This window comes from Ambystoma mexicanum, chromosome 2q (assembly GCF_040938575.1).
Source record: "Ambystoma mexicanum isolate Mex_15411 chromosome 2q, UKY_AmexF1_1, whole genome shotgun sequence".
Lineage (NCBI taxonomy): Eukaryota > Metazoa > Chordata > Amphibia > Caudata > Ambystomatidae > Ambystoma > Ambystoma mexicanum.
Genome location: NC_090924.1, coordinates 279,725,141 through 279,738,392, shown reverse-complemented (window position 1 = coordinate 279,738,392; position 13,252 = coordinate 279,725,141). Strand labels below are relative to the sequence as shown.

At 45.6% G+C, this 13,252-nt stretch overlaps 1 protein-coding gene across 8 annotated transcripts in view; it reads left to right on the top strand.

The window, feature by feature from the left end:
• Nucleotides 1–2,509, top strand: part of TRRAP (transformation/transcription domain associated protein) — a 2,065,012-nt gene extending 2,062,503 nt beyond the window's left edge. For all 8 annotated transcript variants that reach the window (XM_069647248.1, XM_069647247.1, XM_069647244.1 and 5 more), the window contains one exon: nt 1,225–2,509. In XM_069647248.1, the coding sequence (XP_069503349.1) occupies nt 1,225–1,509 (285 nt within the window). In that variant the 3' untranslated portion in view covers nt 1,510–2,509. The remainder of the gene's footprint in view (nt 1–1,224) is intronic.
• Nucleotides 2,510–13,252: the final 10,743 nt, after the last annotated feature.

Sequence of the window (13,252 nt, the reverse complement as noted above, 5' to 3'; positions counted from 1 at the left end):
GAATACAACAACCCTGGCTGGAGGATTTTGCCCACTTTTGGTAGTTGCTGATATCCTTTTCTTAAGCTTTAATTCTTTTACACAAGCGCAGTGTAGTGGAAGCTGTCACTCACAATTTACATTTTTTGGGATTACATATTCAGCGCGTTAACATTAAATGAGAACAAAGAAGGCCACAGATCTCCTAGTTCACATCCCAGAAGAAGTGCAAGTTTGTGTTTGAAATATTACCTTGTGACTTACATTAAAAAGTAATGTATTATTATAGAGCCAATGTTGATGTAAATCATAGTTAATTGTATGTTTAGTTGGCAGATCTTCAAACACAACCCGGTCATAGTAAAATGTCTGTGTATGATCCATAAGCAAACACCATTGAAGTTTCCAAATATTGACTGTTCATGCTTTATTAAAGCAGCCTTTCCTTCCATAAAAAGTTGAGGTATTCTGTGCTAGACACTACAAAATGTCGGGAGAGAAGTTCTCTCTAAAAAAGCTTGCGAGATATGGATTTGTCAATATTAACAGGCGTTTAATTGGATTTGCTGGCACGTGTTTCGACCTTGGAGGTCATTTTCAAGGCATGAAAGGTGCGGTAAGACTTTTAGAAGCGTCTTAAGATCTGGAAGGGGGAGGCCCCTGTAGTAATATCGGGTGGATAATCCACAATTCAGGGTGGAGATAGAGCCTGAATATTGCTTGTACGGGTTGTCTCAGTCAGTCGCATGCGACTCACCGAGACAACCTGTACAACCTGGACATGTCAGCAAATCCAGTTCAACACCTGTTAACATTGACAAAGTCAAATCTCGCAAGCTTTATTAGAGAGAACTTCTCTCCCGGCATTTTGTAGAGTCTAGCACAAATGTGGCTGGTCACAAACCAATCTAACCAGGAAGCGCGGCAGTCCCGCAGTTCTAGTGTTCCCAATCACCAGTACAAACTTTCCATAAAAAGTGCCTCTCTAAAATCGGAGTTGATTACCTTATTTTGTATTTATTAAAATGGGTTGTGTGATATACTAATGCTTTAAATCTCTAAATGTCTTTGTTTGCAATGTCCTATTAACTACAATGTCATTCAAAATATATTAATGATAATTCTTCAGCACTCAAAACACCCGGTGCCTGAGGATTGGACTACCAGGCAAATGAGACTTTGGAATGCAACCTATTGGTTACTCTATCTGTTGTTTGAACATAATTAAAATTTTTCTTTACACAGGTGGACGGCATCCTAAAAACTGTGCTACGGGATGAAATAATTGCCTGGCACAAAAAAACGCAAGAGGATACCTCCTCCCCGCTCTCAGCAGCCGGACAGCCGGAGAACATGGACAGCCAGCAGCTTGTGTCATTGGTTCAAAAAGCAGTGACTGCCATAATGACTCGCCTTCATAACCTTGCCCAGTTTGAAGGAGGAGAGAGCAAAGTCAACACTCTGGTTGCAGCAGCAAATAGTTTAGATAATTTATGTCGTATGGACCCTGCCTGGCACCCTTGGCTATAGCTGGAAATACATTTTGTATTTATTTTTTTACCTGCTGCTGTGATGTCAGAACATATGTACAGTTTGAGGTGTAAAGCAGGCACATTTCTATAAGATGATGGCTGACTCATGAACTGTCCTTTAGGTCATTTGCTGTTTTTAATCATGTTTACAGAATTGATGCAGTATTTCTGTTATGTCAAATTGGGTACTGTGTACAAAAGAATGTATAGATTTATTCAAGCAAGACATTTAAATATATTTGGGAGGTTACGTCATAGTATATGTACAGATTAATTATTCATTCTGCAGAGTACTTTAATATCGTGCTCTTAATAACAGATAAATAACCCATCTCAAACCAAGGTAACTTTTTAAAACAAAACTACTTTTTAACAAATGTTTATTCACATGTTCCTTTATTTCACATTGCAATCCTTTAAGCATACATTTTCTCCCTTAGACGATTCTTAAGGTAGTCAATGACTTGAAAAACTAACATTTTCATGTTTTCTAGGGAAAACATACATGAACGTCTTTTGTACATAATGTGCAATAGAATGTAGAAAACCGCACTTTACTTTTTTTAAAACAGAAACACATTATGAAGAATGGTGCTTTTTTAATAGCACAATTTTGTTTTTCAAATGAACAAGTTTTCATAGATTATTTTACAGTGCTTGCCTGTACATATATTTCAAAAAGGGTAAAAGAAAAGAATAAAAGTCACTGAACATTTGTTTTAGAATGTAACTGGTTAAAAGAAGCCAGTAAACGTCATAATAATAATTCTGTGAACTTTTTTAATAATTATAAAAACTATGTAAACTTTAGTTGTCGTGAAAGTTGTGACTTGAAAAAGAGAGATTGTCTACAGAAACGTCAAATGTACAGAAAATGTTTTCATCAAATGTTTATCATTGTCTTATGTTACTATTTTTTTTATGACCGCTGTCTTTGAAACAGTATGTATACAAATTATTTGTACAGCGATTTTCAAAATAAATATTTTGTAAAATGACTTCCAGTATTAGCAGTTAATTTTAAAGCAAATGACATTTGGGCCTTTATTTACTTAAACTGTAAATATTTTGCATCCGTAAAGACCAGGATTATTTTGCTTCATATGAATTCCAGAACTCCCTTCTTAACCAGCCATGGAGAAACCTGTATACACTTAAAGAGTGCATATATACCCTTGCAGGGGTCAAAATTGAGGTTTTGTGTGCTAAAACCGGCCTATTGGGCATCACCCGGTGGGGAGCATCTCACTCTGTAGTGTCAGGGGCGCGAGTACATTCCTGTGCAACAAATCTAAGTATCCCATGGGATGCAAATGTAAACTATTTTGTCCCTTATGTGTGATCTAATGTGCTCTAGATGTGACCAAATGCTTCTTTATAAACTTTCTCAAATACACAAAGTAAGTGTTACATAGCTATGTTTGTAGGACACCAGTTGGCCTGGGGAGCTAAACTGTGCTCCTAGTAGCTGTTGGTGTCAAGATAGCCAGGCTTTCCTATGCAAGAAGCAGGAGCTAAATAGCTCTCAGCCATTTCTAACCCTGCCCTTGCATGCATGTGCAGCAGTGCCCCATCCCACCTGTTGTCCTTTTCTGAGCTCTGTGTACTTCGTTAGACTTTGAACCAAAACATGATTCTAATGAATTGCATCTTTCTACAGATTCCTCATCTTTATACGTTGTCCTCCATTACAAGCTGTCCCGACATTCTGTCCAGGTGGTGTAGAGTGGGTCAAAGTTGTTCACCTCCGATGATCCACTTCCTTGAATCCAAACATGGCGTCACCTCTGTATTAACAGGTATAGGTTAAAAACATCAAATCATATTACTGCGAATCCCAAAACGGGGGATTTTTCTAATCGCATTTCAGTAAAATTATAGATCGGGGGGTTTGGGTTGGGGGGTCTTAATTAAGGTAGGGGGACGTGGGAGGAGCTGCAGGGGGGGTCTCCCCTTGCATACATTTGCAGAAAAAGGGTAAATTAAAACTATATTATGGGATGTGCAGTGAAATATTTGATGTTTCACTTAGATCAGTATACATGTAGCACACTAAACCCTGTTACACCAGGTTTTAACCCATTATTTCACCCCCCTCCCCGCCCCACCCAGGCTCCTCTACCAGATTTGGACTGATAAGGCAGATATTTTGGATTTGGCAGCACATCTGCACAATGCCAGTGGCCTCAACACTTCTCCTAATTTGGCGACGCAGCAGGCTTCCCAATATGGGCATCCCAATGCTCTGTATAGGAGCACCATTGAGAAGGTGGCAGTGGTCTTAGGCCTTAGGGAGAGGGGGTGAGAGTTGGGACGTCCAAGCCCCTAGTTCACTATGAACATACAGACCTTCCAGATAAGGGCCCTCAGAAAGAGATGGTATTGCCATTTTACTCTTACATCCCATCCGTTTTCCTCCATACTCTTGGGATTTCCTACAGAATGGGGGACGAGAACGCAGCGTGATGCAAAGCAGTGTTGACCTTTTTTCACTGGGGTTCATTGGGTTGACGGTAAAACCTGGCGGTAGGCGATGGGTTACCTGTACCTCCGTTAGGGCTGCCTGATATCCCAGTGCCACCGGGATATCACAAGCCGTGACGATAATGGTAAATCCCCATTTCCACTCCATGCAAATTGGGTCACTGAAGCACTGGCACCGTTGCTAACGGTACGGTGCTTCAGTGACAACCATGCCGGTAGGGGGCTAAAAACCTGACGGGTCAGGCCTGCCGGGAGATCCATGGTCCCTAATGGCATTGTTGTAGTTTGGCGGTCTGGAAAGAGTGCTGGTACGTTGCTACCGGCACCCTTATTTCCGGACTGCCATACTTAGGATGAGGGCTCAACTCCACGGCACATTCCCAATGGGTTGTGCCGGGTGCCCATTGATCTATTCTTCTGCGGACCTGCACGCTTTCTGCTTAATCTGTTTGGGAAAGGGGAGCGTGCGGCACACTTTTGACACGCGTCTTTCTCACGCGGCGGGTTCTTCGAAGCAGAGGCAAGTGTCTTGCAGTTGAGGAAAAATTATTTGTTGCAGCAACAGCACACCTAAATGATTTGATCTGTACAGGGGCACCCCGCATGGAAGATACTCTACAAAGGTACACTTTGTCACAGAAGGGGTCAAGAGGTCCCGTTCCGATCCACTTATACAGGGCACAGCGGTTTCAGACCCGATGTCCAAACGGGCTGATGTCACATCCTGACCTGGAGTGCCAATGGTCCACCAGATCGTGTTTGTGGAGGCCCTTTATAACACAGAAACAACTGGCACCCGTGCCCGGTCTTTACGTTCTGGGCATAAGAGGGAGTATGTTCCTGTGCAGGAAGGGCCAAAAAGGTACCCCTTTGACTGTGTATTTACGGAGGACGGGAGGGACAGAATTTCTGAGCAACAGGCATCAAACGGTGAGATCACTCGCAAGGACATGAGTGAACGAACAGAGGTCTGCACCACCCTGGTGCCATGCAAGTGCACTCTGGACACCCTGGCGAAACCACTGGATAAGGGGCATGAGAAAAGGCACAAAGCGCCCCACATGGCAAGGCATACAAAGGTAGACCACAGTATTCATTAAACGGCAAAAGGAGAGTTTACAGTTCTATACCTGGTACCGACAGAGAACACAGGGCCTCCACATTAGGGTCACAAAAATGTTTGAACCAAATGAGGCATTTATCAGCTTTGTTAGGTAAACCCTCAGAGGAGGAACGTGAAACGTGCAGCCCTAGGAAACATGATGAAAACACGCAGAACTGGTTGTGGTTCAAGCATTGCAGCCTCAGACCTTTGAGCAGGGTGTAATGTGGACAGCTCCCACAATAAAGGCATATACAGGCTTGCCTTACTGGCAAACAGCACCCACACAACACCCATCTGGGGGACATAAAACACAAATCCTACCCCACAAACCCTTTTGTTCCACAGGAGTGGGTAGTAAAACCATGCCTGGATAGGGGAACGAGTCACTTGTGACTCGCTGCAAACATTTTTTACAGACCAGAAATTTGTTTTTTAAAAATACCTCATAAAAGTGATAATGCACAGCCAGCTTACCACGCGGCATGTTAGGGGAGTTTTCCTAAAGTCCACTTGAGGTAAGACTTCATAAATCTATCCCTAGGCATACAGGTCCCCAACTCTTAGTATAAGTCTACTACTCCAGGACCCTTGGTAGAGTGACAGAGCAGTCAGGCGAATCATAGATGGAAGGTGTGAGCAGTAGGTAAGTACACTGAACCCAGTAAATACAATAGTCCAAAGAAACACTTCTACATAAAATGTTATATTAAAATATGCATTTCTGATGCCTGTTAATGTGCTTAGAATCACATGCTGTGCATATAGTCCCACATCCAGTGATCACCGCAGAGTATTGCATCTTATCTTTTGAGAATCGAAAGGGGACGTTGACATGGGCGTACCTTTAACACTATCCCTAACGTGACGTGTAGTCTACCCAAAATCCCTCACACGTCGAGGTCCCTTAGATTGTTTTTTTCTGCCCAGCATACTGGTCGCCTTATGCGGAGCTCGTCCATAGAAATAGCTTCTTTGACCTTTGGTCGTGTGTATATATATTTCTGAGGCTTGTGGAATCTGCTTAGATCACATGCTGTGCATAGGCCGACATCTAGTGGAAGCTGCGGAGTATTACAGTTTGTTTTTCGAAACTCGAAAAATGGGCGTCGACACAGGGCGTGCCAGTAATACTATCCCTAGTGTGACGTCCACTGTACCCAAGATCCCTCACACGTCTAGGATCTTCAGATAGTTTTTTTCCGCCATACTGACCGGAAGCATTTTGGGGAGTCCCCTGGCCTTAGCCATACTTTTGCTAAAATTTAAAATAATAATCTATTGACATCCTTCCCCACCCCAACGTCGAACTTCGACACTCGACGCCGGCTGGAGAAGAAATCGACCGTCGGCTCCTGCATGACGGATTTGGGCCTCGGAAGGCCGCTGGCCTCAGCCCGGGCCTGGTAGGCCGCTGGCCTCGGCCCTGCAAGTAGGGAGAGTGGGGGGTGGTACATACTCTACACTCTTGGTATATAGGTACACCTTATACATTCCTACACTTACCAGCCCGCTGCCTCAAGGTGCGTATGGAGGGTACCCCTTTTCAATTCTGCCCCAAGTGCAATCGCAAATACCCTTGGGTCGACAGGCACGCCACGTGCAATCTCTGCTTGCCGAGGGACCACCCTGAAGCGAACTGCAGAGCGTGTAGTAGGTTTAAACCTAAGACACTTAAGGACCGTTCGACGAAGCGTTGGGCCCACCACGCCAGGCAGCGGAGGGCGCCTTCAGCGATGGCAGCGACGCCGTACTTTCGGACGGCGAGGGGATTACGGCGTCGAAAGACAGCCGAGCGCAGGTCCCCGACCTCGGAAGGTCGTCCGGCAGGGCGGCTATGGGGAAGACCCCCGGCGACACAAGCGCTTCACATACTACACACACTAAACACACTAAGTCCAACCGAGACTCGACGACGTCGAGTTCTCGGAAAGAGGCACAGACAGAACGGTCCGATTCGGTGTCCTCTGGCCGCTCTCGATCAAGATCGCCGCATGACTCCAGGCAATCATCCACTCTTGCCAAAAGTGCCTCGCTCCCTAGGCTAACAGAAGTTCGATCGTCGGAAGACGAAGACGACTTCCACCCCCAGGCCGCGCTCCAGGAGTCGGAGCCCGCGCTTAAAGCCAGCGAGGCCCCACGCTCGAAGGACAGGGACACCTCTCCCGATCCTCGACGCCAGGCGTCGAAAAACTCCAGAGCCACTAAGGGACAGGGAAAACATTTTTCTACGCACGGGGAGGGGGGAAAACAGCAGAAGAAACTACCTGTACATTCTTCCACACCTGTGAAACACTCCACCCCCCCTAAACAGACAGACAAGCCCAGGTCTGCTGATAGGTCCACAACCAGAAAAGCTACTCAAGATAAATCCCATAGACTTGCTGAGAGTCATTCCCAGTTCCAAAAAATGGTCCAGTGAAGACATAGATAGGGTCATGTCAAGAATGTCTTCTTTGGCTGATTTTTATGATAAAAATCCAGAACATTTCCTCTCGTATGATCCACAAGGGGCAACACCCTCAGGCTCTACTGATCCTATCCCCCCCGAGTAAGAAGGCCCGGTTTGAAACCCCGATGAGGTCTGAACCCTTCGAGGTACAACCTTACGCAACACCATACTTGCGGTATCAAGGGGAGGCTTCCCTTTGTGAAGACCAAGAATTTGGTATGATAGAAGAGCAAACCGGGACGGGCTACTATGGGGATGATGAGGACCAGGAAGAAGAAGAGGATGACCCAGAAACATACAGAGTAGATTCCCCGGTAGAGAACGAAGCCCCGGTTACCGACTCCACGGTCGATAACCAACCCCTCCTAAATGAGGTTCTCGCTCGCGCAGCAGAACATTTCCACATTGACACCCACGGTGTACAGGAGGAAAGGGACTTCGCAGAAGAGTTAGTGGGTGAAAGGAGGCCTGTTGCCCAGACCATCCCTATCCTTAAATCCATTCAGCGGAGAATAGATCCGTCCCTGGTGAACCCAAACCTCACCAGAGCAGTCAATCCCAGGGTTGAAAACATTTTCAGGGCGGCACAGTATGACCCTCTCTATATAAGAGGACATCTGAAGCCAGACTCCCTAGTTGTCACCAACACTCGTAAGAGGGCTGGGACACCCTTGTCTTCGTCAGAAGCTCCTCCCGACAAGGAGAGCAAAAAACTATACGGTTTCGGCAGGAAGGTAGCCTCAACGTCCGCCTATCAAGCAAGGATTGCTAACTCCACCACCCTGTTGGCCAGCTACAACTGCCATCAGTGGGAAGAAGTCGCGGCTCTCATAGCCTCTGCTCCTGAACCGTTAAAGGGCCAATTAGCTCGGATTTCCGCAGAGGGTAGAGCCGTGTCTGGTTGCATTTTGAAAGCAACCTTCGACGCCGCGGACAACGCAGGCAGATTGATAGCAGAAGGTATTGTTATCAAGAGACATGCGTGGTTACGGCAGTCTGGTTTTAAGGCAGAAACCCAGGCATCATTGTTGGACAAACCAGTGGAAACCGATCTGTTGTTTGGTAAGGCGGTCGAAGACGCACTGAAAAATGCCAAGGACGAATACGAGACACTCAAGTCCCTTGGCCAGTTAACCAATAAACCCCCTAACCAGAGAGGGAATAGTAATTTTCGTCGCCCAAGCGGCCAAAATTCCCAGAGAGGATCTAACTATTCCCAGGGGCAGGGTACACAGTGGAACAACAACCAACAGTCTACCCAGGGTTACGGCAGGGGTAATAGGAGAGGTCGTGGTAAAGGCAGAGGCAGCCCCAGCAAGGGAGGCGGCACACCTCTGCCAAAGCAGTGACGCTCAGTTCAGGGTCCCTTCTCACGCAACCCCAGTAGGGGGACGCATTTCAAACTTCACCCAGGCTTGGGAAGGGATCACATCAGACAGGTGGGTGCTGTCAACAGTATACACAGGATATTGTATAGAGCTACTGCAGCGTCCCCGGAAGCATCCTCCACGACAAAGAGTACACTCCTTAGAACATCAGAAGATTCTCCTCGAGGAGATCGCCATTCTGCTACAAAAGGACGCGATAGAACTCGTCCCGAGACACCAGGTAAACAAGGGTATTTATTCAACTTACTTCCTTGTGCCAAAGAAAGACTTGACAATGCGCCCAGTATTGGATTTACGGCCTGCCAACAAGTATGTCAAGCCCCAAAAATTTCGTATGACCACGCTACAAGAGGTAATCCCCCTCCTAAAAAAGGGGGATTACATGGCAACCTTGGATATGAAAGATGCTTATTTTCATATTTCCATGTTCCCAGCGCACAGAAAGTACTTGCGCTTCAAGGTGGACAGTCGACACTACCAATTCAAGGTACTGCCCTTCGGGATAGCTTCAGCTCCAAGGGTATTCACCAAGGTACTGGCGGTGGCGGCTGCACACCTACGCAGGGAGGCAATCCCGGTGTACCCTTATCTGGACGACTGGCTCATAACGGGGGAAACCCCAGGAATTTGCAGGACAAACATTCAAAGGACTATCGACCTCCACGAGTTAGGCTTCTCAATCAACGAGAAGAATTGAAGCCTGGTGCCAAGCACCTCAAAACAATTCCTAGGAGCAATCCTGGATACCCAAGAGGGGTTGACATTTCCTTCAGAAGAAAGAATTCGGAATATACTACTGCAAATTCCGCATTATCAGTCCGGTCAACAAATAACGGTATGCTAAGCAATGCGTTTACTGGGCATGATGGCGTCATGTATTTACCTGGTCCCCCACGCGCGCCTGCGCATGCGTCCCATGCAGGAATGGTTGGCGAAACAGTGGTCTCAGGCAAGTGGTCAGTGGGACGATCTAGTTGTCGTTTCGCCAACACTGGTACAAAGCCTTCACTGGTGGACAAGAGAGAATCTCGCACAGGGGAAACCCTTTTATGATCCCGAAGTACAGGCAGTAGTCACTACAGATGCATGTCTGACGGGTGGGGAGCTCACCATCTCCACCACACAGCTCAGGGTCTCTGGTCTCACTCAGTGGCCAAGAACCACATCAACCTGCTAGAGCTTCTGGCAGTATTCAGAGCGCTTCAGGCGTTCGAGCCCCACCTACTAAACCTGTCAGTGCAAATCCGGACGGACAGCATAACAGCCATGTTCTACCTGAACAAGCAAGGAGGGACTCGCTCGCCAAATCTGTCCAAGCTGGCCCAGAAAATCTGGATATGGGCACTCAGACGGAACATCTTCCTGTCATCACAACATGTTCCAGGGGAGCTCAATTCCCTAGCGGATGCTCTGAGCAGAGACTCCCTCCCAGAGGAACACAAATGGGTTCTACACAGAGAGGTCGTAGAAGATATCTTCTCTCAGTGGGGTTTCCCCACTATAGACTTATTCGCCACAAGCGAAAACAGACAATGCCCAGGATTTGCATCCAGGTTCCACCAACCAGACTCCCAGGGGAACGCCCTGTGGATGAACTGGTCAGGGATGTTTGCGTACGCTTTTCCACCAACTCCTCTCATCAGGAAAGTGGTGAACAAGATGAACAGGGAATCGATGACGCTCGTCCTAGTTGCTCCCATGTGGGCAAGACAACCGTGGTTCCCACACCTACGCAGGTTGGCGGTGTGCGAGCCCATCAAACTTCTAGCCTGGTACAACCTACTGTCCCAGCACCAAGGTCAAACAGTGCACCAGCAACCCAACTCAATGAACCTGGCAGCATGGCTCCTGAGGTCATAGAGTTTGGACATCTCAATTTGCCTCAGAGGTGTATGGACATCCTAAAAGAATCTAGGAAACCAAACACAAGGCACTGTTACTTTGACAAGTGGAAGAGGTTTATCTGGTGCCAGAGTAGACAAATCAACCCGGTTGATTGCACTCCTTCCACTATTGTTGCATACATGCTCCACCTGCTAGATGCAGGATTGGTTTTTAACTCACTGAAAGTACACCTGGCAGCCCTGTCGGCTTACACCACTTCCCATAGCAAGGTTTCGTGGTGGAAAGTACCAGTAGTTAAAGCCTTCATGGAAGGAGTAAAGAGACTTCACCCTCCTATTTCAAACCCACCACCAGGGTGGGACCTTAATGTGGTGCTAGCCAAGCTCATGGGCCCCCCTTTTGAACCCATGCATAAAAGCAGTCTCAAACACCTGACTTATAAAACGGCCTTCTTAGTAGCTATTACTTCTATAAGAAGGGTCAGTGAAATTCAGGCTCTGTCATTGCAGGATCCCTTCTTTACTGTCCATAAAGACAAACTGGTTTTACGCACACACCCTAGGTTCTCACCTAAATTTATATTGAAATTCCATGTAAACCAGTCCATCGAGCTTCCGGCTTTCTTCCAGGACCCGCAAAGCTCGGCTGAGGTGAAACTACACACCCTAGATGTGCGTAGGGCGGTCCTCTACTATGTAAATAAAACCAGACCGCTAAGAAAAACAGATCAACTGTTTGTCTCCGTAGCTACAGGCAGAGAGGGGGATCGCGTCTCTAAAGGTGCCATCTCGAAGTGGATTATTAACTGTATCCAGCTGTGTTACTCACTTTCTGAAAGAACTCTGCCTTTCACGCCAAAAGCCCACTCTACTAGAGCCATTGGGGCCACTCTGGCTTTCATTGCAAATGTACCCCTTGACACCATTTGCAAAGCAGCTACTTGGAGCTCTATTCACACTTTTACTCAGCATTACTGCATTGACACCCATTCCAAGGCAGATACACAAGTGGGACAAGCGGTTCTAAGACACTTATTTGCTCATGACCCTTCTCACATCCCACCTCCTTCTTCAGGTACTGCTTGCTAATCTATGCACAGCATGTGATCTAAGCAGATTCCACAAGCCTCAGAAGGGTTACATTACTCACCGTAATCGTATTTCTGATGCTTGTATCTGCTTAGATTCACATGCGACCCACCCTTCCTCCCCTCTGAGAGAAGGCGCATGATTGCTTGTATTCTTAACTTTCTGTCTATCTGCTTGGATTATCTGTACTCACGCTACTCCTCATGCTACCTCATGTCAGAAAAAATACAATCTGAAGATCCTAGACGCGTGAGGGATCTTGGGTACAGTGGATGTCACACTAGGGATAGTATTACTGGCACGCCCTGTGTCGACGCCCATTTTCGAGTTTCGAAAAACAAACTGTAATACTCCGCAGCTTCCACTAGATGTCGGCCTATGCACAGCATGTGAATCTAAGCAGATACAAGCATCAGAAATACGATTACGGTGAGTAATGTATCCCATATATATATATATATATATATATATATATATATATATATTCAGTAAAAAAAACTTGGTTAAAGGGACGTTATGGTTAAGTTGCGCTACTAAAAACCTATGAAATTCAGTAAAAAAAACTTTGCTAAAGGGACGTTACGGTTACAAGTAAAACCGAAAAACCCCTGAAATTCACCAGTTATGGTAAGTTAAACAACCATAACTCGTGCCACCACTGTGCACGGCTAAGACTAACACCCAGGACATCAAAGATGACATCACAGATGTCATTGATGACATCATTGATGACATCACATGTGCATTTACTTTTCATGAAAAGTCTGTACAAGGGATTCTTATTATAATGTTGACAAAAAAGTGTCAAGGATCATTGGAATAAATATCATGAGCTACTTGGTGCATTAAGCAATGCATTGATATAAATAGCATTCTATTATGAAGTTCTATCAAATATACTAAGCTACTCATGTAGAAACCTAGGCATTGTGTGAAGCATACATGATGGAGGTGCAATATTCATAATTTTGCCATGTTGAATAGTGAAATGATAACTGCTTTCTTATTACAGTTTTGCGTGCTGTGAAACATATAATAAGTAGCTAATAAACCCTACTTACTACATAATTGCATTATAACAGACAAAACACAAAGAGACAACAACACATACAAATATGAGTATATACAGGGAAAGTGAAGGTAGCAAAAAAGCAGCAGTAATAGCAGAAAGTGTTCATAACCTAACTGATTATCTTTATGCAGAGAAATGATTGCTCCGTTTCAAAGGTGCAACTTACCCTATGTTTATGTATCACATGATGTGACTGCACCCTAAGGAAAGTAGTGTGAGTACAATGTATACAAATATGAATATATACAGGGAAAGTACAGTAATAAAAAAATGAACTATCAGAAAGTGCTGATAACCCTACTGATTATCT